The following is a 25,081-nucleotide window of genomic DNA, read 5'->3' as shown; positions in this document are numbered from 1 at the left end:
TGGGAAAAGGGGGCAGGGCTTAAAGCCATGTTGAGGTTTTACAGTCCTTCCCACACGCCCCTATGCAAAGAGGTAAGTGAGATTGGCCAGTGCCAGCAGCCAATCATGGGAGAGGGAGGGAGATTTAAGGAGGGCAGAGGAAGTAGGTGGATCAGAAAGGTGAGGACAGAGATCAAAGGTGGCAGAAGGACGACCAAGACACCAACTCGAGGATGGAGCAGAATTGTGTGGAGGTTGTTGAAGGAAACAAAGGTACTGTAGAGTGGATGTGCATGAGTGGTAGTAGGAAGTAGAAGTAGTAGAGTGAGAGGAGTAGCAGTAGTAGTAGTGGAGGAGAGAAGCAGTAGTAGTAGAGACGTAGTGGTAATAGGTGACAGGTAGTCATCGAGAAGCATTAGTAGTGGAGAGATAGTAGTAGAAGCAGAGGGGGGTTGTTAATAGTAGGAAGAGGAGCGTAGTAGTAGTGGTAGGAAGAGGAGTGGTAGTAATGGTAAGAGGAGAAGCAGTAATTGTGGTAGTTGAGAAAAGGAATGGTAGTAGAGAAAAGAGTGGTAGCAAGTGGAGTAGTAGCAGATGGATGAAGGAGGTAGTCGTAGGAGTAGGTGGAGGTTAGTGAGAGAAGGAGTGAGAGAAGAAGAGAAGGAAAACCTAAGGGTGGAGGCAGGGAGGCAGAGTGGAAATTCAGAGGGACAAAAGGCTGGCGTGGAAGAGGAGGGAAGAGAAGGGCGAAGAGTGGATGTGCAAGGTAAGAGTGTGTATGATTGACTGGTGGACAATTCCAACTGGGTGAGTGGAAGGCACCGTTTCCCTTCTCCCTATGGAACGCCAAACAGAGCTAGAGTAGGGGCAGTTAGAAAGCCCCTGGGGAGTCAGCGAGCCAGCGCTTTAGGGACACCATCATAGCAATAGTCCGTAGAACCAAGAGAGTAGGGGTTACCGAGCCTTAGCACTAACCCGGATTACGAATGACTGGGTTATGGTGGGGGAAACCGCAAGAGGGAGGAGGCGAGAGAGGGGGGAGAGGGACCTAGTGCCCATTTCCAAAGGTTCTTTTGACCTGAGCTTTCAGTGTTTTCAGTCCACCACTCCTGTAAAACCCACAATAAACATCCTTCAACCAGCTTCCGTAGTCAGAGTATTTTTTAGTTTCACCCCTTAAATGCTCATGTAACAAAGCTATCATTATGTCCAAAAAACTGAGGGGTTTGGGGGGTTCTTATATGCATGCATAGGTCAAATGAAAAATCTGGAAAACTCGATTAGAAACGAAAAATGTCCTTTGGTAACAAAGCTAAAATTTGGATAACATTTTTTAAATACAGCGAAATGCAGAATGAAGGTGTACATTAAAAAAACATTAGGATTAAAACAATTAGGGTTCACGCTGTTGTTTTCAAGTTTATGACTGTTAGCTAACAAGATTCCATTAAAAACGTCAAAACACAAATGAATTAACTCCAAAGCAGACTCTCAAACCTGCTGCTTGATATGAATGATATGATAGGTTATTTATAACCCGCTTAATACCCAGAGGTTTCTAAGCGCTGACCCGAACCTGTGGTGCTCCGTGTCGACTTGCTTCCAAGCAAGCACGTTGCACGTTGCCCCTGAGCTATCCTCCCGATCGCTCCCAGCAGTCTAAATGGAGGATTCAGCAGTATCTAGGCAGGTAAGTCCTTCACAAACTATTTTAAATCTCGGGAGCAGTTTACCTTAAAAGCTATGGAAGCCTGCATTCATTGGCGCCAATACTAGCCACAGAATAGGAATTTTTCGCAGCTGCATGGAGAAGTGAATTTTAGTTTATTCAATCAATATATTTCCAAATATCTTTGTTTTAGGGGTTTCCAGAGGCAGACGGGGCAGGCATGCAGCCGTCTGTGCGCTTTAAATGAAATGATATCATACACAAGTCTTTCAGAGCGTGACCAGGCAAAGGGAGGGGAACAGGTGAGAACAAAAAGAACGATCTTACTAGGCCCAGTGACATTAAAATGGGCAAGTGCATTGGAAAGGGAAAGGGGGAAAGTACATGGAAGGGGGAGAAGTGGAAAGTGTGGAACAGAGGAGAGAAACAGAATAAATATTGATAAGTAAAATAAATAAATAAAGGCGATCAACAGTGGTAGTGCAGCCAGCAGGTGGCAAGTGCTAGGTTAGTCAGATAGGGTATATCTGATACTTGCAGAAGAAAGTGAGTAGGGGACTGTATGGGTTCAGATACAGACCCCAGTGCAAGTGGTGGCCCGGAGGCAGTGCAGGAGGGTGGCAGGGTGAGCAGGTACCTGGGCCAAAAGGACAGAGGGTAGCCAGGTGCACATTGCCGATAGAGAGAACAGATCAGCAGGGGAGAAGAGGGGAAAGGCAGATCCGAAGAGGAAGGTCTTGAGGTGCTTCCGGAACCGGAGATGGTTCTCGTACATTTTCAAGCTGGCAGGGAAGCTGTTCCAAAAGGAGGCCCCAGCCGAAGACCGAGAACTACCACTGGCACGTTTCTTTGAAAAACGGCTAACCCTGAGGGAGTTAGAAGTAGAGGAGCGTAGGGCTCGAGGGGTGGTATTTACAGAGGGATAGATGAAGGTATTTTGAACCCAGGCCCCAGAAAGCCTTGTGGACAATTCAGAGGGTTTTAAATGTAATCCTTTCATCCACTGGGAGCCAATGGAGGGATTTCAGCACTGGAGAGATACGATCCGAGGGCTTGAGGCCAAGGACAAGTCTCACTGTGCTGTGCTGGATTAGTTTTAAAGGGCGGAGAGTGGAGGCAAGTAGATTCAGAAGGAGGCTGTTACAGTAGTCCAATCTGGAGAGAACCAGAGATTGGGAGACAGTGATCTTCTGAGGGAAGTAGAGGAAAGGCATAGTACCTCTGAGGAGGTGCAGTAAGAAGTTTGATTTTTTTAGAGACTTCAGAGATGTGTGCGGAGAAGGAAAGTGTTGAATCAAAGATGACCCTGTGGCTCCTAGCCTCGCAGGTGGGGGTAGGAGGAGGGCCAAGGGAGGCCGGCCAGAGAGTGAGGGGGAAGGATGGTGAAGGTGTACCAATGAGGAGGATCTCAGTATTGTTGGCATTTAGACAAAGATCATGGGTGGCACACCAATTTTGAATGGCAATTAGGCAATCGGAGATGAGGGAGGGAGAGGAGGTGGCTGAAGGAAGCCTGAAAATGAGTTGGGTGTCCTCAGCATAGCACTGGAAATTTGAGCAGAAAATGGAAATGCAGTAGGCGAGAGTTGCCAGGGATTTGTTGAAAACCCAGGGCAAGAGGTTAGACCCCTGGGGAACACCACAGGTTTAGAGGGAGATAGAAGATAGGAAGGACCCAAGTTGTACCTGGGAGGGTCGATCAGAGAGGAAAGAGGTCAGCTAGGCCAGAGCCTGATCGATGATACCCAGGTTGTTACGGAGACGGTTGAGCAGAGTGGTATGGTTGACCGTGTCGAAAGCAGAGGAGAGATCAAATAGGATGAGTACAGAGGGAATGTTAGAGTAATGGTGTAGGGAGAAAGCAGAGAGATGTTCAAATAGCGTACCCCTCACAGACAGGCATGCCCCCACACCACCAATTGCAACATTTGCCTGGCTAGCTTTTTAATTTCAATGTGCTCTGTCCGTATGTGGGACAACTGAGAAGGTTATTTGCACTGCTCATGGTGAAGATTTCTAACTGTCAAACTGCCCTGAATACAGCCAGTTCAACGTGATTAGGGGGAGGAGCAGGAAGTGATCCACCAAAACTGGGAAATGGGGAAAACTGACAAGAACAGACAACCGTCTGGCCAGAGTTGTTCTGTGTGTTATTTCATGTTGATAAAATATTTTTATTTTTATTTTATACTATGCCAGTAACCAACACAGTGGTCTAACAGTGCTGATGCTTGTCCACAGAGTGGCATACTGTAACACCTTCACGGGTATCCAAAACAGTTTAGACTTTTCTACAATACAGACGCCGGAATAGTAATTCGGGGCTGCCAAAGCAGGAGGCCTGATTTGGCCCAGTCTAGAATAGATTGTGTGAAAAGTGGATGTAGTTGGAGAACAAAGGGGTAGGATGGAGCGCTACGGATCTGTGGACGCATTATAGGTTATGTTGGAACTCAGGAAGAGGAGGAGTAATGTGATGCTCTGGCAATATATTGTATGAGAGTGCAGTGGCTGCACAGCTCATGGTTCTGGTGCTGGGTGGCTGCTGCGTTGGTAAACATGACTATTACACATGAGGCTATGCCATGCTTGTTGCTTGCATAGGGCTTTGCCACAAGAAGGCCACTGCACAGCACTGAGAAGCGGGTGGGACTCTTTCAGCCAACAATATCAATGCCAATAGCCCACAAAGAAAAGCGCTGAGTGGCCCTTCAGCCCTGAGCAGCCAGTTATATATAGTTATAGATTAATAAGAAGTGGGTGAAGCCGAAGTCGCTTTCAGCCCTGAGACCGCTGCCTGAGCAGTCATTGGGCCATGCCAGCAAGCGTTTGAGTATTCCCGGTATCTTATGGAGACTAGGCTCCTCTCGTCCTCTGAAATAATTGCACATACAACATCCCTTTTCAACCCAATCTCTCGGTTGGATGTACCTAGTTGGGTTATCAGTAGTAGGAACACACACACGTTTAAAACTGTCTCTTATTTTCAGGATGTGTGACACACAAATGGGACTTCACATTTTGTTCATCTTATTTAGCAAAAACCAGCAGGCGTATGTCGACAAATGACTACCAGCAGGTGAGGTTAGCACACAGTGTTTTTTGTTGTGTGCGTCTAAGTCTTGAACGTACATTTGTAAAATCCAGAGGCCATTTTTAGGCTTGCAATTACTTTGTATTCTGGTATTTGTAGTCTTGCATTCAAGATGGGGTAAACAAACTTGCAATCATACTCTTTTTTTTTGTAATGTCATATTAGTGGTCTTGTATAGCCCCTTTCTGTCACTTTTGGAGACCTGGCTGTGTGTGACTGTAAAAAACAAAAGTGGGACAGTGAGAGAGGCTGCTGGGAAACCTGTGATGTTGATGGATGCAGATCAGAAGTGCCCCTGCCAAACTGCTTTCTATCGGTTTAGCTGAGACATTGGGAGTGTGGTTATCCATTGTGAACGGAGGATAGCACAGGGTGCGCCGTGGTGTTCTTGGAAGCAAGACCACGCAAAGCAACAGAGGTTCGAATTCCAGATCCGCGCTTAGAAACCGAACTCGTATCGGTATTAAGCGCGTTATAAGAAACCAATACATTAAATAAATAAATAAATAGGTAAGAACCCAAGATCTGATAGACTGCAGCACTTTGGGTCTGGTTAGCAGCTGATGTGGGAGAGTTTGATAGAGCTAAAGCAGAGAGCTTAGCCGTAGCTCAGTTAGTGTTCAAATGCTAACGGCTAGCCTGTGATAGCTGTCTGAGGGTGGGTTGCGTGTGCCTTGTCAAATGATAGTTGACCTTAGAGGGGAGTGTGTGGGCAAAGAAAAACAACCTCCAACATTTGTACTCCTAGAACTAACCTCTTGCAGACAAGCCCTGTTTCACTACCATTGCCACTGGCAAACCCCTCTCTTTCTTTCTCCCTCCGCCAAACAGATTGCGCCCCATGTGAAACAAAAGAAGGGCCTGCGAAGTGACAGAAGAGGGAGAGGAGGGACAGTCAGGAAACGCCACTGATTACCATACTCTACAGGCCACAGGCAATAGGAGGCACGAACCGCTGATTGACGTTTGCGGGTCACCAACATAACATATGCTTAATTTTTTGGTTAACATAGTTCTTTTTATATATTTGCCAAGCTGTTTTAGTATATATCATTGCTATAAAAGTGCTTGCTTGAAAGACAAATTGTAACAAACACCGAGCTTCCCGGGACGTCCGAGTTGAGAGCCACGCAATTGCGCTAATATAATTTACTGAAGACAGTACTCTTTAAGTCCCCACAAGTGGGAGAACAGAACAGTCAAGCCTGGAAGAAGACCTTGTGGTCGAAACACAGACCGGCTGTTTTCACTTCCATTAAAATATTCTATTCAGGAGCAGGAGAAGGCCACTTCCTGTGTGTGGAGCCCTGGCAACAGAGCAGAAGCCCAGGCATGGCGTGTAACGCAGTTGCAAGTGAGGCTGCAGCTATACAGCCAGCAGAGCAGGAGCCTAGATGTGGCAGAGCCCTGGCAGCTGCAGAACCGCAACCTAAACCTTGTTGTTGTCACGTGCAGGAGCAGAGAAGCCCACTTCCTGTGTGTGGAGCCGTGGCAACAGGGCAGAAGCCCAGGCATGGCGTTAACGCAGTGGCAACTGAGGCTGCCGCTACAGCCAGCAGGGCAGAAGTCTAGATAGACTCTTTGCGGGCAGCACTGCTAGCAGGGAAAGATCTCCCACATGACAGCAGGCATGTAGGCAGTAGGTTAGGTGCTCGGGCATACACAGGCATCTGGGCAGGAGCCACGCCCCGTTGTGTTCAGTTAAGGCAGGCGTTTCATCGCTGTGTGTGGAACCATGCCAGCAGAGCGGGAGCCGATGCCCTGGGCGGGGAGCCCCCACGGAAGGGCAAGGGATCTCTTCTCGAGTGTCATGGGGTTTCGCAGCCCCCCCCCCTCTGTGCGACGAACGAGGAGGAGGCGAAGGGGAGTGGGGAGTGGACAGGCTGCCAGGCTGAGCCCATTGAGAGAGGGAGCGTGTGTGTGAGAGCTGAGTCATACACCAGAGCGTGTGAGGGAGGAGGGGGCAGCGGGTGGGACCAGTGGACCTGCAAACGTGGCTAAGGGAGTGGACCTGCTCCGTGAGACAGGGAGTGAGGCAGCCGCAGCAGCCGCTGAGGCGTGTGCAGGTGGAGGGGGTCTGCCAGGGGTGGGGGCTGCCTCGGCAGGACCTGTGGATTCCAAGGTAGGAAGACAGCGAGCGCACACTGGGCGGCCCGCCTTCCTCGCCTGTGCATGTGCAGTAGTCCCCCCGCATGTGGCTGACGGGCAGCCCTGTGACATGTGTACATCAGGGGGGCCGTCAGCATCATGGGTGGTTTAGAGCAGCACTCTGCACTTTGTGTAGTTTAGGTCAGTAGGCTGCAGTATGCCTGTGTAGAGGGGGCAGTCGTGCATCTTGGAGTAGTGTCAGAGCAGTTTACCGCCCCCCCCCCAACCCACGGTGCCATTCAAATTTAGCAGACGTACTCTGCTGGGAACTTTAAGCATAAATGAGCTGGCACAATACAAAGACCCAATGCAGCAGCTCAGTGATAATTATATAGCGCTTACATGGCTCTTACTATCATCATTTTACGGGTTCTTGGCTCTGTAAATGGGACCTGTTTATGATATAGGCATATATACATGTATGTCTCTTGATATACACACATATATATTAACGCCCCCTTTTTCCTTAAAGCTACAGTAGAGCGATGAGGGTGCCTTCACCGCAACCTGCCCGGGCCACTGGGCGACTGTACAGTACTCCGAGGTGTATAGCACTTGTAGCGCTCAGGGGCCACCTTCAAGGCACACTCTGTCAGTTCAAGGGAGAAGGGCCACCGTCACAAGTAGTTCGAATTTGGAATTGTTTGGAACGTGTTGAGCAGTCCAGCGAGTTGCTTTTTCGAAAGAAGGGGCTGTAGACTTTGCCCTGGGCTACCAGAGTGATTTTGTTGGGGGGAGGCTCTCTGGTATTTCTGAGTTATTTGGTTGAGGGCACAGCGCCCACGATGAAGCCGATGAAGCGACTGATGCAGCTGCCCGTGGCGGCAGTCAACCTGGTGAAGAGCCACAAGAACGAGCTGAAGAGCCCGGTGCTGACTCCCAACGGCGGGCAGCAGACCTTCTACAACGCCGTGCAGGTCGACGAGCTGAGGCTCCTCAAGTCGCCCGAGCTGGAGCCCACCGTGGTGGCGGAGAGCGGTGCCAACGGCAGCCAGAGCCCGCAGCCCCAGCCGATACGGTAGGCGCGTGTGTGTGGGGGGCAGGCAACTTAATCCACGCATTGGATAGCAGTGTCACTCTTTGGATAGGTTCGGACTGGCAGTAGCAGGGCAATGCCCGAAGGGCCAGCCCAACATGATGGTATGGGGCATTTTTGGGGGACAAAAATAGCCCAATTTGATGAGTTTCTGCACTGTGCATTTGGTCGGTTTGGTCAGTGTTACTGGGCAAATGTGCTTTACAATGTACTATTAGCTACACACGTGATCAAAAACAGTAGATGGCACCCCCGCAGTTTGTCACGAAGAGCAACACCTTGTCATTTGTGATTGTGGGCCCCACTCGATGTCCCAGTCAATCCTGCCTTTGGATGTGAGAGTTTGACACCACATGGCACAGTCTCACTCCTGAAGTCTTGCATGACAGGAATGACGTCTCATTTACTGGGCCTTCAAAATGCAAAAGGGTCAAAGTCTCTGCTTCTGCTTATGCACACCTTTTATCACATGTAACATATTTGATCAAAAACCTCCCCCTTCTGTACTACTCGAACAGTCTTTCACAAACGGAATGAATTGCCATTTGCAACTGTGGGACACTTTTTCATTGCTGCCCGAGACAATTCTATGTCCCAGTCCAACCCTGCCAGCTGAGTGGGGTCACAGGAACAAGACCTAATGGTAATACTGCCTGATAAAAAATGCATAAACTATTATTTATTCATTTATCTACTTATAATGTGCCGGAGCTTGCAGGCATCAGGGTGCAAAAAGATTGCTGGGAGCAAGACAGATCTGGGGAAAAAAGGTTATTCATTTCATTTAAACAAAATAGTTTTCAGGTGTTTTCTAAAAAGATTCAAGCCTGGAATCATACTCGGCTCCACAGGCAGTTTATTCCATGTTGCAGCTGCTTGCACCGTAAAGGATCGACCGCTCCCCCCCTAACCCGTCCAATAGGGGTGCAGCGGAGAAGCATGGTGTCACTAGACCTAGTAGTCCTGGCAGATCGCTGTAGTTGGAGACTATCCCGGAGATATACCGGGGCTGAACCAAATAAGTACATATAAGGAAGTCTGCATTGCAAAATGTTATCGCTTTCAGAGTTAATATATATTTTACTTGCCTGAAAAATACTTCCATTGGGAATGTGCATCACATTTTATTTTACTCCCTAAACATTTTTTTACCCCTGAATCAAAATCAGACCTGGAGTCCCGCTTGAAGTAAAGATGCGGATTCATTTTGTGTTGGCGGTAGCATAGTGGGCACTCTACCCCTTAGTTCCTGCTGAGGGCTAGCACGGTCCGTTTAAGCTTTCCCAGCCAGGCTGCCCCCACCAGCATGCTTCGTCACCGGGGCCAAGTGTCATGTCAAGTGGTGAGGACGAAAACTCAGACCTTCTGCCCTTTACGTTCCGGTCCTCTGTGGGTTCCATGTCATTTTGCCCACAGAAATCACTTTGAGGTGATTTACTTGGAAGTTATTACTTCGAAATTATACATCGTTAAAAAAAAGTATTTGGGGGGGTCCCCTAGCCCCATTGTCCTCTTCACCACTGCCCCTACCAAGAACCCCTCCTCACCCCCGTTTAACCATTCAACCATATATATGTTTCGAAATCACTTTGAAGTAATCACTTCGAGGTAATGTACTTCGAAGTGATTACTTCGAAATTATACTTAGTTTAAAAAAAAGTATTTGGGGGCTCCCACCCCAGCCCCCTTTTCCTCTTCACCACTGCCCCTACCCCTTCCCCTTCCCACCCCAGTTGAACCACTTAACCCACAACCCTATATATATATGTCGAAATCACTTTGAAGTAATCACTTCGAAGTGATTTCCGTCGGTCAAACCAGGGGATACCCCTCTGTGCTGAAGCAGTCCACTGGACCGCCGGGGTCTGGTCTACTGGCAAAGCGCAACAGAGCAAGGGCAGTATAGGTCCAGTGGAAAGATGCTATTCCATCGCGGTGAGTGAACTCTTTGTGATTACACCCGTACCCATGCAGCTAGCCAAAGTCAGCTAGTGACCTCATGTATCATGAAGCCTGACTGTCGAAAGCCTGGACCGATGTAATGCTATGTGAAGTCGTATTTGCACTGCCCCATTCACCGCCGGAGCGGTCTTATGGCATCTAACCTTGTCTTGGAGGGCACAAATAGAGACCCCGTCAGGGCGACGCCACACATTGGTGTGCTGGTGTGAAGAACAAGATCCAAAAGAGGGATAAAGAAGACACAGAGAGAATAGAAAAAGAAGCCAAGTAACAGAGAAAAGTAGAAGGAATTAGTTTGGTGACGCCAACAGTGGGAATGATGGTGAGGGAGAGTGTTTGTGGTAGTATGGTTGTGCCTCATTAATCCGCGCTTGCTTACATGACAGCATGAGAGAAACCTAGATGACTGTGTGAATGGTTTAACTGGAAACTTTGGCATGTACGGCAGCATCTAGGCGTGGAGGTGCCTAGTCCAAGAAATATCTCATGTATGGTTGCCTGACAATGTGCTTCAGCTGACCCTTGTGGTTTGGAGGCTTTCAACCAGAAGAGCATTCCTGAAAGATGGCAGGGTGAATTTTGTCAAGCCAGCTGACTAGATGTGTGAGCTCCAAGATTTGCACGTGTTGAGACGTGTGCATAGGGAAAACCCCAGTATAAGAGATGGAGGTAGAAGTGGCGATGTAAAGAAATTATGAGTCCTGGTATATTAAGATCTATCTGTTGTGTTTTAATGTGCGTAGAATGTATGGGATGCTGGTAATCTAAACCTAGGGTGACCCAGCCGGTCTGATAGCAAAAGCGATTAGGAGCGCCCGCTTTGACATCCGTGCAGAGCCTGCTGACGCAGGTTCGAATCCCGGCAGGGCCAAACTCAGCCTTTCATCCTTCCGAGGTCGGTAAATAAGCATCACACACCGTGGGTAATAATAAGCAGCGCTCCGATGCCTGAAGGATCGTAGCGCTATATCAATGCTGAATCATTTTTATTATAATTATTATTAAGATTGTGGGGAGGTCTGTCTTGAAACGCATGTTCGAATAAGATTGAACTTGGATCTTAGTGTGATCGCCTTATTTCTGTAATTGCAGTGTGGTAGTATCTTATTTGTATAGGTGTACCGTAAATGAGTAGTATTAATCTTTATCCCGTCATTTTATCGCAAACATTACAGAGTGGTACATAACAGAGTGGACAATAACACAGAAAAACGGAGAAAATATGAAATAAATATATAAAGGGAAGTGGGGTAGGGGGTTCAAATGGGTCGGGATGCGGTTGGGGTGGCGTTATAAGGGTGGAAAATTGGGAGGGTTTAGGGGGTATCAACCGATGTTTTGCCCGCAGTTAAATGTACCACTCTGTAATTGTGGTCTGTATAATCACATATAACTTATTAATCCTGTCAACAATGATTGTGAGAGATGGCCAGGGCAGGACCTAGGTGCCAGTGGAATGAATGAGGTATCCGTGTTTGTTACATCACCAAAGGTATTATTTCGATGCTAAACTACTAGTTACCTATGTTCGGTTAAATTATTCTGGCTAGTGGCAGGTTTAGAGATGATATATATAATAACCTCATCTAATGTATTCGTTTGCATTTACAGGGAAGTAAGATTAAAGCGCTATTGATTATTGTTGAGGTTTGAGAATTGCCAAATAAAGAAAAATAAAAGCAAATAAACCTTAAAGTTTATTTGAGCAAAATCTTGGGACGCTTGTAAAACAGTACAATCGTAATTCAGTAAGTAGAATGCATGGCAATCATAACGATCGATAAGAGCAGTGTATCATTATCCTGGCTTCACTGACCATGCAAGAGCTGTAAGTGGTTGTTGGAGGAGGGGGCTGTGTGTTCCCTGTGAATAACATGTCTTGTTGTTGAGGGAGAGGTCATAGTATTTATAAGTAATTGAGCCAATTGAGTGCTACTGAACCTTTGTTGGGACTAGTAGGGGAATAGCCAGTTTTAATCACTTTTTTGAATCCCGAGTTCGTTGGAATAGTTCTAATGTTTGGAGGGAGGGAGTTCCACGGTTTGGGGGCCAGGCAGGCAAATGAGGACACTCCTAATGTCTTTTTGTAGATGTGGGGCCTGCCAATGTCGGTTGTGAGGAAGGCGTAGGACCCGAGGGATAGTATATTTTGAGAGTTTCCTTCTGGTCCTCTGACTCGCAGTGCTTTGAATGTGATGCAGTGGGCTTTTAAAGCAATTCTCCCCGCCACTGGGAGACAGTGGGGGGGGGGGGGATGAGACTGGCGAAATGTGACTTCTGTGTCCTAGGCTCAGCCCCAATCGTGCAGCTGAATTTTGGACTCTTCGGAGTGTAGCTGTAAGGTATGCAAACACTCCCAGGTAAAGACTATTGAAAGGCATAACATAAGCAGGGTTACATAACGATTTGCTATATCATTTTGTAGGTTTGCTAATTACATTGACGCTTGTGCAGCACTGCTGATGAATAAATTGCCCTGTTCAATGACACACATCTCACCCTGCAGTCGTCTCTTGCCCCCAGCGCTCTCCCCGGTATTCAGTTGTTTTCACGACAGAAATGACTTCGAAGTAATTTACTTTGAGGTAATTACTTCGAATTTACCTTGATATAGAAATTACTTTGAAGTAATTTACTTTGAAGTAATTACTTCGAAATTACCATGAATAGATAGTTGTGGGTTAAGAGGTTAAAAGGGGGTGGGGAGGGGTTTGAGGTTGGTCTAGTAGCGAAGAAGGGAGAGAATGGGCCGGGGGGGTCAAATACAAAATCGAAGTAAATATTCAAAGTAATTACTTTGAAGTAAAATACAACAAAGTAATTTGGGTCGTTGAAATAACATGGAACCCTCTCCCCACCGTCTTATGACTGTTAACTGGAAGTTCAAAGGGTCTAATGGAGAGAGAGTCGTGCAGTAATCGCCTCATCCACACGTACAAGTGCCAAAGGAAGGCATGTGTGGGAGGGCCGGCCAAGAAAAATTTGATCTATTTCAAATATTTGGATAGCAGAAGTAATCAGGGTGATACTTTTATTAGGCTAACTATATTCTGTTTGATAAAGACTAGTATGTGTCAACTTTATTTTCGTAGTCCTTTCCAAAAACATTAAGTAGTTTGTTAATGCAACTTTACAGTATTTCTACTGTAAAACACGGCACTGCCTTTTTTCAGTAAAGTTAGTGTATCTAAATCTCATAGGGCCTCATTACGACTTTGGAGGTAGCCATGGCGATACTAGCGCCATGGCTGCCTCCAAAATCGTGTCTGGGTTCCCTGAATGGGGAATTACCGGGCCATTCCGAGTGCCCGGTAATTCCTCCTTCAGGGAACCCTGGCCCAGTCCTTCACCATTCCCATTCGAGCCCCCATAGGGCTGAATGGGAATGGGGAGGGAGCTAACAACGGGCCCGTCAATTACGGGCCCGTTGTTAGTTCCCTGGTTCCCTCGAGGAACCTGCTGTGGATGTCTGGAAAAACCAGACGTCCAGAGTGGGTCCCACGAGGGTACCTCATAATAGTGCAGAGTGGGTTTAACGGCGCCGGTACCCATTAAACCCATTCCGCACTACTCGTAATGAGGCCCATAGTGTCAACTATATTTCTTTTTCTATCTCATCACCCTGCTGCTTTATACCAGTTACCCTGATGTTTGCCAACCACAATATTCCACCTAATCTGCCCAGTCCTTTGTCTGCTACACCATCCTCTCAGCGTAGTCTCTTATTTTCTTTCCTCTTATGTAATGCATACACACAGCATACTAGATGTTTATGCAAAGTAGCAATCGATAGTTCCATCCTCTCTGGACATCCACATACCTACTGCAATACCGTACACTGTATTTAGCCTCCAGAGCCTGCTTTTCGCCACAATTATGATTGCATTGTATATTAGCACCTGGGGGAGAGATTTGGCCAATCAGGAGGCTGGGAGTGCAAGCAGAATCCTCAAGTAGCCGTATGCATTTCATGCCGGCCCTGTGTGCCTCTGCCCAGCTTTCACCTTGTCATTGGAGGCATCCCCCAGGCTGAATCTCCACTGGAGTGCCTCAACTGAACCCCACTTCCCACCAGAGTCCCCAGGTAGCTCCCCTGCCTGCTGACATGTGCACCTCCTAAGCCACCTCGAGGTCCTGGAAATAGTTATTTGCAATTGCAGACATATGTGTACTTACTTTTTAAGGGAAGTATGAATTGCACAAAGCCTGGTTCCCTTAAAAGCAACAAAAACATGTATCAGCAGCCCAGATGGTGGCTCAGAGTGCTAATAGTGATAAATACTGCTTTTGTGGGTTGCTGGGCTGTAATGCTGCCTTGGGCATACATGGCTTGAGCTTGAGGGCCATTACTGGCCCTGACCTCCCCCGAAAGTGTATTATAGCAATAAGAACTCATTCTGCGGGCTTCACTGAGTGGTAATGGCCTGGGTACTCAAGTAAAAGGCCCGAGCGAAGGAATGGCCTTAACGCTGGTCCCCGGTGCCGTTACCACCCAGTGATGTACCCAGAACAGGTACATATTGCTATTAGCCTCACAGACTCCCATTCATTAAAAGAAAACATTTAACCAAGATGGCCGCCGTAGAGCTAGAATACTGGGCTCCATACAGAGCTCCTCTTCCATTTCCATGGCAGCCAGCGAGGACACAGAGCGGCAGCGACAGCTAGGTGCTGCCCCCGAAAGAATCGGGTAGTGGGGCAGTGAGGTGGGAAGGGATCGGGAAAAGCCGAGGGGAAGGGAAGGAATGGATTTCAGCCCACGATCTGAGAAACCTCATTGGTTGGCTCTGCAGCCCCGGGTGCTATTTAAAGTATATTGAAAACAGTTGATATCAATGACAGTTAAGGGCCATCTTGTCTACCTGAAGTTGACAATTACCCTGCCTGATGCAACACCATACTATACTTAGTCTCCAGCTTTGAGCTTCCTTTAACATTGTGATCTTTTTGATTTATGAAATAAATGATGGGGCAAACATACCGTGTACGGGACACTGCCCTGTGCTCTGAAAACTGTTTTCAGAGTCTTTGTTTAATATCTATTTATTTGTGTCCATTTGTGCAGCTAACCTCTACATTTCACAGATTCATTTCACTAATGTCTTCAGAGGTACACAAAAGTACTATATTGTGGCTTATTTTAAGTCTTGGATAAAATAACTTCTAGTGACATTAAAAACATGAGTTGCTAATCAATAGGTTTGTTTGCTAATCAATAACATGTTAATTTGTAAACTCTGCTAATCAATTTTTGAAAACGAATGTATGCCTCGTGTTGAACTAGTCCAATCATGATATGACGATTGTTTTTAAGGCGTATTGCTGTTGGAAAGGAAGAATTCCTCTTAGGATTCTCAAGTTAGCAATCGCTTGTCTGGCTACTGACTTGATTAATGGGCTAAGAGTTAGGTCAGCATCAATTATGATGGCCAAGATCTGGACTTGTGATGTTGCAGAGATGTAAGCCTAGGGGTTGCATTGTCTGTCATGTTATGGAATAAATACAGAAGGTTTGCCAGTCAAGATAATTTCTGTTTTTTCTAAGTTTAGAAGTAAATGGTTGTGTGCCATTCATATGTCAATTTAATGAACCCAGTCTTGGATGTTAAAAAAGGGAAGGGCATTATTGTTAATTTTTAAGATAATTTGAGTGTCATGTGCACAGTTATGGACTGACAGATTGTGCTTCCTGATGAAGGGCGTGAGAGAGGAAAGGTAGAGCTTGAAAAGTCGGCTGAAAAATAGGGGTACTCAATGACTCCTGTCCCTCTGGGTGGCTTGTTTCCTTTTGCAAACTTTTGTAAATTAGTGTATTTGATTCAGATTAAGTGAATGGACCAAGACCACAACTCCCAGAAAGCATTAGGTTTTCAGATAAAATGTCAGAACTGGAAACATTCCATTGGTTTCCCAGTAGCGTACAGTCACCGCCTGTTGTCTATAATGAAGAATAGATTGCCAGGCTAGAGTAAGCCTCAGTTTGGGGGGGGGGGCGCGGAGGGGAAAGGGGTGATTTGTTTACTTGCGCTTTTTGTGAGCTGTGTTGTCCAGAAGTATGACTTTCTCAGTGTTTGGTGTGTCACCCATATTGGATTTTGTGGTGGATATGCAAGTATCACCTAGTAGTATGCACATGTCCTACGGGACATCATCGCCCATTCACCCGGCACGCAGTGCTCTCTGCCCTGCTGGCAGTGTCGCCCACCATGGTGTGGGCAAAACATTTTTAAATTGCTGAATTCAAAGTTTCTTATGATAACGAGGACATCTCAAGCATAGCACGAGGGGCGCAGCTCAGCCGCATACTCACCCGGGCATTCATTGGATTACACGTTTGGATGAGAAACTTTCAATAAAGTGATTTTTTTTTGATTTTTTTAAAACACAACCACCCTCGAGTGCAGACTCAATTTTTGTAGTTCTCAAAAAATCTCCACGTTATCTGCCTTTCTTTTTTTACTGCCATGGGCAGTTTTAAGTACGACTGGCAGACAAAAGTTAAGCTTGGCTACTGCCATTCTAGCTCTAATGGTAATATAGTATAATGGCATGTCATTTAAGCGGTCTGGTATAGCACCTGTCTGTCACTATTGGGGGGGCCTTGCTGAGCTTGATTGTAATGTATCCTTCTGATCTAAGCCCCTTCGAAGTAGTGTGCTTTAATGCTTTGGCGATTGCACAAAGTTTATTTCATATGTAAAATATACCCGCTGGCCTGCCCCAGGGGGCACACCATGATGTCATCAGTGGGCGACAGTGCAGTTCATTTGTTGCGAGTCATGTTGTTTTAATATTTTAATGAAAGATCTTGCATTATCATGTGTCTGCTTCTGAGTGCAATTGTTTGGGCTAGGTTGGATTGTCTCTGGTCCGTGTTAATTGTGGGGCTGTCATTTTTTGCTGCTGGTGAACGCTAAGCAACTTCTCTCCCGCCATTACGAGCATGTATTTGAAATGAGCGACAACCCTACGTATGTGTCGCGTATACGCCTGAAATGGTAGTTTCCTTGAGTTCCTTCTTGACTTGTGTGATGAATCCAGGCAATGTCTCCCTTCTGCCGCAGGGGGAGGCACCCCTATTGGGACTAGGGCAGTGAGCCCACTATGGTTAACACCCCCGAGGGGACAGGGCACGCGGGATCCCACTGGGGTGACCCTCCTGTATGGACAAGGTATCCCCAAGTAAGGTTTTTTTCTACATATCCCTGCAACACAGATTCACAAGTGTTTGTTGGCTATATGGGAATTGAGCATTACAATAGGGTTCAGGGCCCTTTAAAGGTGGATGGTTTGGTTTCTGACCCAGCCTTGATAACCTCTCTGCATGAGGAGTGGAACCAATGGAAGCTTTCCTCTCATTTCGGGAAGGCACATAAAGAACCCCTGACCCCTGCAGTAAGGGGAAGAACCGGCCTGAGGGTGAGCGGCAGAAGTCTGCGGAGTGCAGAGGAAGGGACGCTGTCCTTCCATGGCGGTGTGGTGGGCAGAAGAACCCAGAGGACCGCGGAACGCTGCTGAGTCCAGAAAAGCTGAGAGCCTGAAAAGCGCTGCACCGCAGAGAGACGAAGCGACCAGTCCACCACCAATGCGGCAACTCAAGTGTCCAGCAGGAGCGACACCGAAATCCTGTCGTCGCACACAGGAGGAACCGAAATAGACCCAACCACGAAGAATTCAGAGTCGCGGTTCTGTATCGGACAGATGCTACCTCCACCGATAGGCAAGGCCACGAGAACAAGGTACGCAGCTGACAGAGGGGTGGTGGAGGCACCGAAATGCCCCACAAGCGGGTGAACACACTACAAAACTCAGACTGTCTGAGAGGCCAAATAGCCACTACGGACAGAGCTATGAGATACCCCATGAACAGGTGAACGCATTACAAAACCTAGACAGCCTGAGAGGCCAGTATGCCCATGACGGGCTGAGCAACAGCACACCCCACGAGGGGGTGAATGCAGTACAAAACCCAGACGGCCTGAGAAGTCAAATAGCCCACGACGGGCCGAGCACGGAGATACCCCACAAGGGGGTGAAACTAAAGCAAAGCCACGAAAGGCTGAGAAGCTTTCTGGCCCATGTAAGATTGAAAACCCAGGCATCCCACAAATGGGAGAGAGAGGGGTGACACGTTGAACTCGGCTGAAGAGCCATGAAGCCCAGGAGCGGCTAAAATTTACGTTTGTCTGCAAGAGGGTGAGACACCCAGCAGAGGTGCACCAGAAACAGATTCCAGACATAGCTGAATACCAGAGACCACCCCCCCCCCCCAGCTGTGGTAAAGGACTTTCCCAAGTGAAGGCAAATAAAGACTGGCTCACAACGCCTGTTGTGATAGACAAGGAACAGACTCACACTACCAGTTATCCCAATTAAGCGCAAACTGATCAGAACTATTGTTTGGGCGTCCAGAGCAGTTGGCTCTCGTAAGAGAAAAAGAGTCCAGGATCCATTTTTGAACTGTAGCAGCAAGCCTGGGCCTGAGAGAAAGAGAACCAAGCATGAAATTGGCTGGAGGCCACAAGCCAAGAAAAGGGTGATTAGTCTTAGCTAGGTGAAGTTAATGTTGTTTTCTCATTAGTGGTAGGGACAGACGATATGTTAGAAAAGGTTTGGATGGAGGAAAGCATTTTGCTAAGACATCCTGATGAGCACTAATTTATTCTTTTCTTTGAAGAGCCTTGAATCCATCTTCTTAGAGCTAGGGACAGAATAAGCATTCATTTCTTTAATAAAACCATTTTTTAAAAACATGTGCTCTTGTCAGTCGCCTCTGTCTGACTTACCACACGTGTCGCCCGCTGCGCAAGCTGCAAAGCTGTAGAATGCCTTTTCATCTGGGGCCTTTAGACAAGGGTGGCACACTCAAGTTGTTCAGCTGATGTACCTTATTGAGTCAGTGAGATAAGGTGATTGGCACTGTCCCCGGTGAGGTGGTTCCCAGTGCTGCCGGTTGAGTTTGAGTGCATGGGATGGTCATTAAGTGGTCACCCGTTTGGACTGGTCAACCTTTTCAACAGTTCAACCTGTCCAACTGATTCAATTTTTAGTGATGAGCAGGTACGCAAAACTACACAGTGAGGAGGGGGCTGGGGTGGGAGAATGTGGGGGAAGCTGATCCACTTTGCTCAGGTGAGGAGTACGGTGAACCGATGTGTCATGGCTTATCCCTGAGGTGAACCGATGTGTCATGGCCGGTCCCCAGGGTTGAGATTCTGCTTCATGTTTCATCTCTGAGAGATTATCCATTGTATAATGGTTGGTGGGCAATGGCGTGAGCTTCTAAGTAATGGTTGGGGAGGAAGGATAGCTCGGGGGCAACGCGTTTGTCTTGGAAGCAAGACAACGCGGCACAACACAGATTCGAATCCCGATTCCGCTTGGAAAACCTCTCGCTGGTATTAAGCGCGTTATAAATGAACAATACAATTTAAAAAATCTCTTTAATCGGGATCAGGTTCCGAGGAACTGACGTGGTAGTTCTTGTGCATGAAAGGTAGCCTCGGCTCTCAAGTTACCCTATGCCCATGATATTATGGGGCTTCTGTTTGCACTGCCACTACATCGTTCTTTCCAACACTCGGGCGAGTAAAAGCTCAAGGCAGCCTAAACTTAAACTCTGTGGTGGTCTTCATTATTCTCTCCTGCAGTTGAGACCTTCACAACAATATAGATTGTTAGAAATCATCATCTCTGTAGGCCTGGGAAACGTTGGTTATGGAATAAGGCTTTTCCTTGACATCAATAACCGATTCACAAAGAAACAGCACATGAAACACGCCACCGAACTGGCAAAGACGCCCCACATATTTTATGGGGGACAAATGACGTACTGTACGGCCTTCATAAATGCGTTATTTTGGCGTGTCCACACCTAGAACAAATGCATTAATTAGCTCCTAGGGTGGAGGAAAAGGGGCAAAGTCCATGCATGTCAATAGTGGTTCATCGCAGCCCTTCTGTGTATTGCTCATTCCCCTGTGCATGGCCCCAATAGGAGCAGGGACCATTCTGTGTATTACACATTCCCCTGTGCCTGGTCCAAATAGGAGCAGGGATCCTTCTGTGTATTGCTCATTCCCCTGTGCCTGGTCCAAATAGGAGCAGGGACCCTTCTGTCTATTGCTCATTCCCCTGTGCATGGCCCCAATAGGAGCAGGGACCATTCTGTGTATTGCACATTCCCATGTGCCTGGTTCAAATAGGAGCAGGGATCCTTCTGTGTATTGCTCATCCCCCTCTGCCTGGTCCAAATAGGATCAGGGACTCTTCTGTGTGTTGCTCATTCCCCTGTGCATGGCCCCAATAGGAGCAGGGACTGCATAGATTTTTGTCATGTGGTAGTAATCAAATGCAGTTTCAAAATGCAGGAGGCGCTTCTCCATGGGTGGGAGCAGTGCCTCCAAGCCACATCATTTGTGGAGAAAATACCCAATGTGTGCACAGTGGTGCTGAAAGGACTATCCGTGTGAAGTCAAGATGGTCTGGGGTGTTATTTGTGTGCCCATAGCCACGTCTATGCTATTTACTGGTAGTAAGCGGCATAGAAGGGGTGGAGGGGGAGTGCTGGCATGTGTTTCGAGTTTGTCTGGGCTGATATGTCTGTTGCCTCCTCGGGTTGGCAGAGCACGAGTTTGCGAATTCCGGATGCCTGAGCAGTTATTAAGGCTGGTGTGCGGGCATGCGTAGAATGTCATTGTTGTTTTTATTAGTGTGATCTAGTTATATAAACTTTCCACTCAATTCTAAAACAAGATATAATCAATAAATGATAAATTCAATTTAAGTGCCAAGGGCGAGGTATCTCGTCCTTGGGATTACCTCCCTGTTGCCAAAGACGAGATACCTCGTCCTTGGCACTTAAGGAGTTAGTGAAACAGAAAACGTTAGAAGTCATTAAAAAAAATACCAAAATCACCAAAAAAGGCCTTGGCATTGGTGGGGGAAAACCCATGGCAGTTAAAAGTAATGGTTAATACAGTCTGTTAAAACCAAAAACATTTCATCAAAATGCACACTGGCAGTTTCTGCTTGTGTATTTCACAAAGCTTTGATGGTGAATGGCATGGCTTCCAGTAGGTATATGGCACCATTCTACGATGTTGCTTACCACCCTTAAATAGTGTATGCTTTGCCATGGGCACTCAAATACCAACACACAGGGGTGGACTGGCCTGTAGGGAACTCTGGAGATTGCCCGCGAGGCCGCTGCACCCTGGGCCTCTTTTGTGTGGTATTTCCAAATGTTCCCCATAGGGAAAGGGTTGGGCTTGCTGAAAATGTGTAATATGAGGCCACTTTGAAAATTATTTCCACGGCCTCTTTTGGTTCCCAGTCCACCCCTGCCAACACAGATCAACGTGTCTTAGCATTGATTGTTCTGAGAGTGCAACTGTTCTACAGTTGAGTATTTCTTCCTCCAATCCTTCACAGGGGACCAGTGGATTATCTCAAATATCCAAGCACCTTTCGCTGCCATTGCAGGCGCCTCCAACCTTTGGCTCTCCAGCTGCTTCGGACTACAACTACCACCAGTCCTAGCCAGCATAGTCAAGGGTGAGGGATCATAGGTGCCATAGTCCAACAGATCTGGGAAGCGGCAGGTTGCAGGCCCTTGCCTTAAACCAAGACAAGTCGGTCTTTTCCACTTGTCAGGAAACGAGCATCTAAATGTGCTCATCAGTGATGCGCAAGTTCAGAAGGTTCCCCGTTCTTTTCCTTCCAGGAGAGCCCCTCTCCCCCCTCCCCCCCCAGCCTCTCTTTCCTACCCTCTCATCGATCCTCCCAGACTCAGCCATGCATTACCCCTGTGCTGCACCACTCTGTTCCCATGTTTATTACCCCTGTCCCGCCACCTCTGCCCCCTCCCACATTACAAGCATAGCCCCACCATACATTGCCCAACAACCACTCCTACCTCAGCCCCTCCCCGATGTACATGCATACTCCCCACCGTTCATTCCCCCCACATCCTCCAATCCCAGCACCCTCCTCGCCGTGTAGATTTGGGTACCTGCTGATCACTTAATGGTCAATAATGTGGACGGATCGACCTGATGAAAGGGTTTACCAGTCCAAACTGGTGACCACTTAATGACAAGCAGTTGGAGGGATGAGCAGTTAGGGTCGAGAAGTAGACCCAATACCAATTAGAAGCCCACTGGAAATCATCCTCACCTCCTTTTTTCACACATGTGTCAAAGATATGCTAGCACGACTTAGTTAATCGGGCCCCAGGTTTGGGTGGGCAATGCAGAGTGGGAAGTCTATGCAGCATAGGGTCCAAAATGGTGGAATCCCTTATAATCCATGTAGGATGTCCTTAGGCTTAGGGGAAAATGGTGGAGGAAAGGGTTTCCTATACTTAAACTGTATTCTAGTTTCATCACTGAGATCAAAAGGATCTGTCAAAATGACTTGATCTCAACCTCTTCAGAAAATAATAATAGTTCTTCAAATAATATGCAGTAGCGGCAAGTTCAACACGCCACTGAAATGAGCAAATGCGTTGGCTCCTGAAAGTTGCGGATTTGTCAAGATGTGTTCCTTTGCCAGTCCTTCCTTGTGGCAAAACCGTTCCAAAAGGTATATTTATAAACCCCAGCCAGCACATCACAAAGGCTGGTGTTTGCATGAAAGTGAATTTATTAGTTGCATAGCACAATTTCTTGTGATTCCCAGTTTCAATTTGCGGTCATTAGCTAGCCGACATGTGTTTCGCGCCTCTTGGTGCTCTATCAAGGAATAACAAAAGAAGCAAAATATCCTTTATGGCACATGTTAGGAAACTTTCAGGAACCACACATATTTCAATAGCTTGTGATGTTTCTCACATGGTAGCGTGATGTGATTCTCTGTGACCAGCATGATAATTGGAAAATATAATTAACTGTGAACCTATGCAAGTCAGATGACTACACGCTTTTCTATAAATGCATGGCGTAGCACGATTAACCCGATTTCTTTAGTTCCATTATTCAGTGATGGGGGGGGGGGGGAAGGAAGCTTACAAGGAGTAAGAATCCAACATACGAACGCCGACTTTCTATTCATGATGAAAGCCGCGGCCATGTTGGAGAAGAATCTTGACAGTAACAGAAAGTAGTATAGTTATCATGCTTAACCCTTTACCATAATCTGCAGCCACAAAAGATTCGACCAACATTAAAAAAAAACAATGTTGCAATATCCATAGCACTGTACGAGAATGATGGAGCAGCCCGCTAGGCAATCCTTCAGTTTCCCACAACAGACAGTTTTACAAGAGCTGGAATTGATGACTCCATTAGCGGTGAAATTGACTGGAGAAATAAACCTAAATTCATACCACAGTTTCCGCGAGGCAATCGTATAGATGTGTTTTTTAAAAATTAGTATCAAAAGAGCTTTCAAGTTTTGACCCTTAAGATGTATACAATATCGGAAGAAAGGAAGCAATTCATTGGTTATGGAGAGATCAAAGCATTATTATTCACGATATCAACAACGGCTGTGGTCTTGTGGGTTCTTTTATGCTATGTTGAGATTGTCCTGGAGAGTGGCGTATTCTACCCTACGACGGGTATCCAGACCTTGGTCTGCGAGAGAACAGAAAAAGGCGCCTGAGAAGGGGCAACAAGAGCAAACGGGGAGAAAGGTGAAACACACATGAAAGATGTGTACATGTAGGAAGGGGAATTAAGGGCAGGGATAGAGTTTATGACGAATTATCAGAAATTCTTAAACCTCCTATGAATGAGCGTATGCCCGTGAGGGCAGGCTCTAGTACTTACAGTTCAAAACTGAAATGAATCGGTGGGCAGTAGTGCGATGGTGTTGAGGGGCACTCCAGTATACCCTTGAAATGTGGAGGTTTGTTTGTCCAACAGGTGCTACCATAACCTGACAAACAGCAAAGAGAACATCTAAGGTGGCCCAGCCAGTTGTCAGAGTGGACTCTGTGCAAAGCGAATGATGTGGACAGACCGGGGAAGAGACATTAAGTGTCTGGGCCTTCCCTTAAAGTGCCATCCTTCCATGGCCACGTCTTGAAGGATGGGCGCTGCGGGAGGGAATAGCGTAATTACCTGAAATTATCTGATCATTTATCGTAATTGGCTCTTTCGGGAGTTCAGGCGCTGCACAGCTTTGGGTTCCTTTGGAGGGGGAAGCTTGTGTCAAAACTATCACCCCATAAGGTTAAGAGATGGTTGTGTATTGTATAGTACTTTTTGCTGCACTAAAGCCACCTCACATCACTTAGGGCGAGAAGCAGGAAGGGATTTGAGGTTGCAGGCCAACAATGTAAGCCCCCGTGCACCCAAAGGCCTGTGCTAGAGGGCCCTTCAGCCCTAACAAGACACTTCTGTAGTATGGATAATACGGGTGGCCCTGAAGACACTTCCAGGTTTCCGGTGGCTTTCAGTATGCAGGTTCCCTGTTTAGGATGCACCAGTCACTGGGCCCTGCAATCAAACCCTTGAGAATTCCTGGCTTGCTGTGAAGACTGAGCCCCTCGTAGGCAGCTGCCGAGCTCCTCTGGAATGAGTACTGCCCATTTCAAACTGCTTCCGTGTGCTGCAGCTGCATCATCAGGTTAACAGGTGTCAGTAGGATGAGTGCCTGCTGACGAAGGTTAAAATCCCTGCAGGGTCAAACTCAGCCTTTCATCCTTCCGAGGTCGATAAATGAGCACCACACACCGTGGGAAATAAGCAACGCTCAGATACACGAGGGTTTGTAGCGCTATATAAATGCACAAACAAACCCAGATAATGTTGAAAAAGCAGTTATTTTTTTCTAGACCACTTGCTCTGTTTGCAAATCTGAACTGGACAATACAATGGTAGCAAGACGAAAGAGGAAGCGGGAAGGAAAACATCATGGAGAGAGAAGGGGGCCCAAACGTCATGTGCCAAAATTAGTTGGGCAATGTCCGAAAAAAGGCTGATTACTGGAAGCAGTGTTGGTGTATTCCACTGAACCCCCGGGCACTCAAACGCTCTGTGTGTTGCGGAAGTGCCCGTGCAGTCGCGTACTGTACCCCTGGTGGAGGAAAGGAAATGAGCGAGGGGAAGACGAGGATGGAAAAGCAGAAAATAGATGCCTCAGGGGGTTAGGACGAAATGTCTCAATAAAAATTATCGACCTTATAAAAAGACCTAAAACACATACCACCAAAAGTTCGAACTACCAAAAGTTTGAACTTTTTATG

At 47.0% G+C, this 25,081-nt stretch overlaps 1 protein-coding gene across 5 annotated transcripts in view; it reads left to right on the top strand.

Moving 5' to 3' along the window:
- The window catches only part of AP3B2 (adaptor related protein complex 3 subunit beta 2), a 533,172-nt gene that overhangs the window by 93,894 nt on the left and 414,197 nt on the right, over window positions 1-25,081 (top strand). The window contains exon 1 of one of the 5 annotated variants that reach the window (XM_069624704.1): window positions 7,550-7,908. The exons of 3 other annotated variants lie outside the window; for them this stretch is intronic. In XM_069624704.1, coding sequence (XP_069480805.1) covers window positions 7,676-7,908 — 233 coding nt within the window. In that variant the 5' untranslated portion in view covers window positions 7,550-7,675. Of the gene's footprint in view, window positions 1-7,549; window positions 7,909-25,081 lie in introns of those variants that run through there. One more of the 5 variants, XM_069624705.1, reaches the window with a different exon arrangement.

The sequence above is a fragment of the Ambystoma mexicanum genome, chromosome 11, assembly GCF_040938575.1.
Source record: "Ambystoma mexicanum isolate Mex_15411 chromosome 11, UKY_AmexF1_1, whole genome shotgun sequence".
NCBI lineage: Eukaryota > Metazoa > Chordata > Amphibia > Caudata > Ambystomatidae > Ambystoma > Ambystoma mexicanum.
This window is presented reverse-complemented; position numbering and strand designations above follow the sequence as displayed.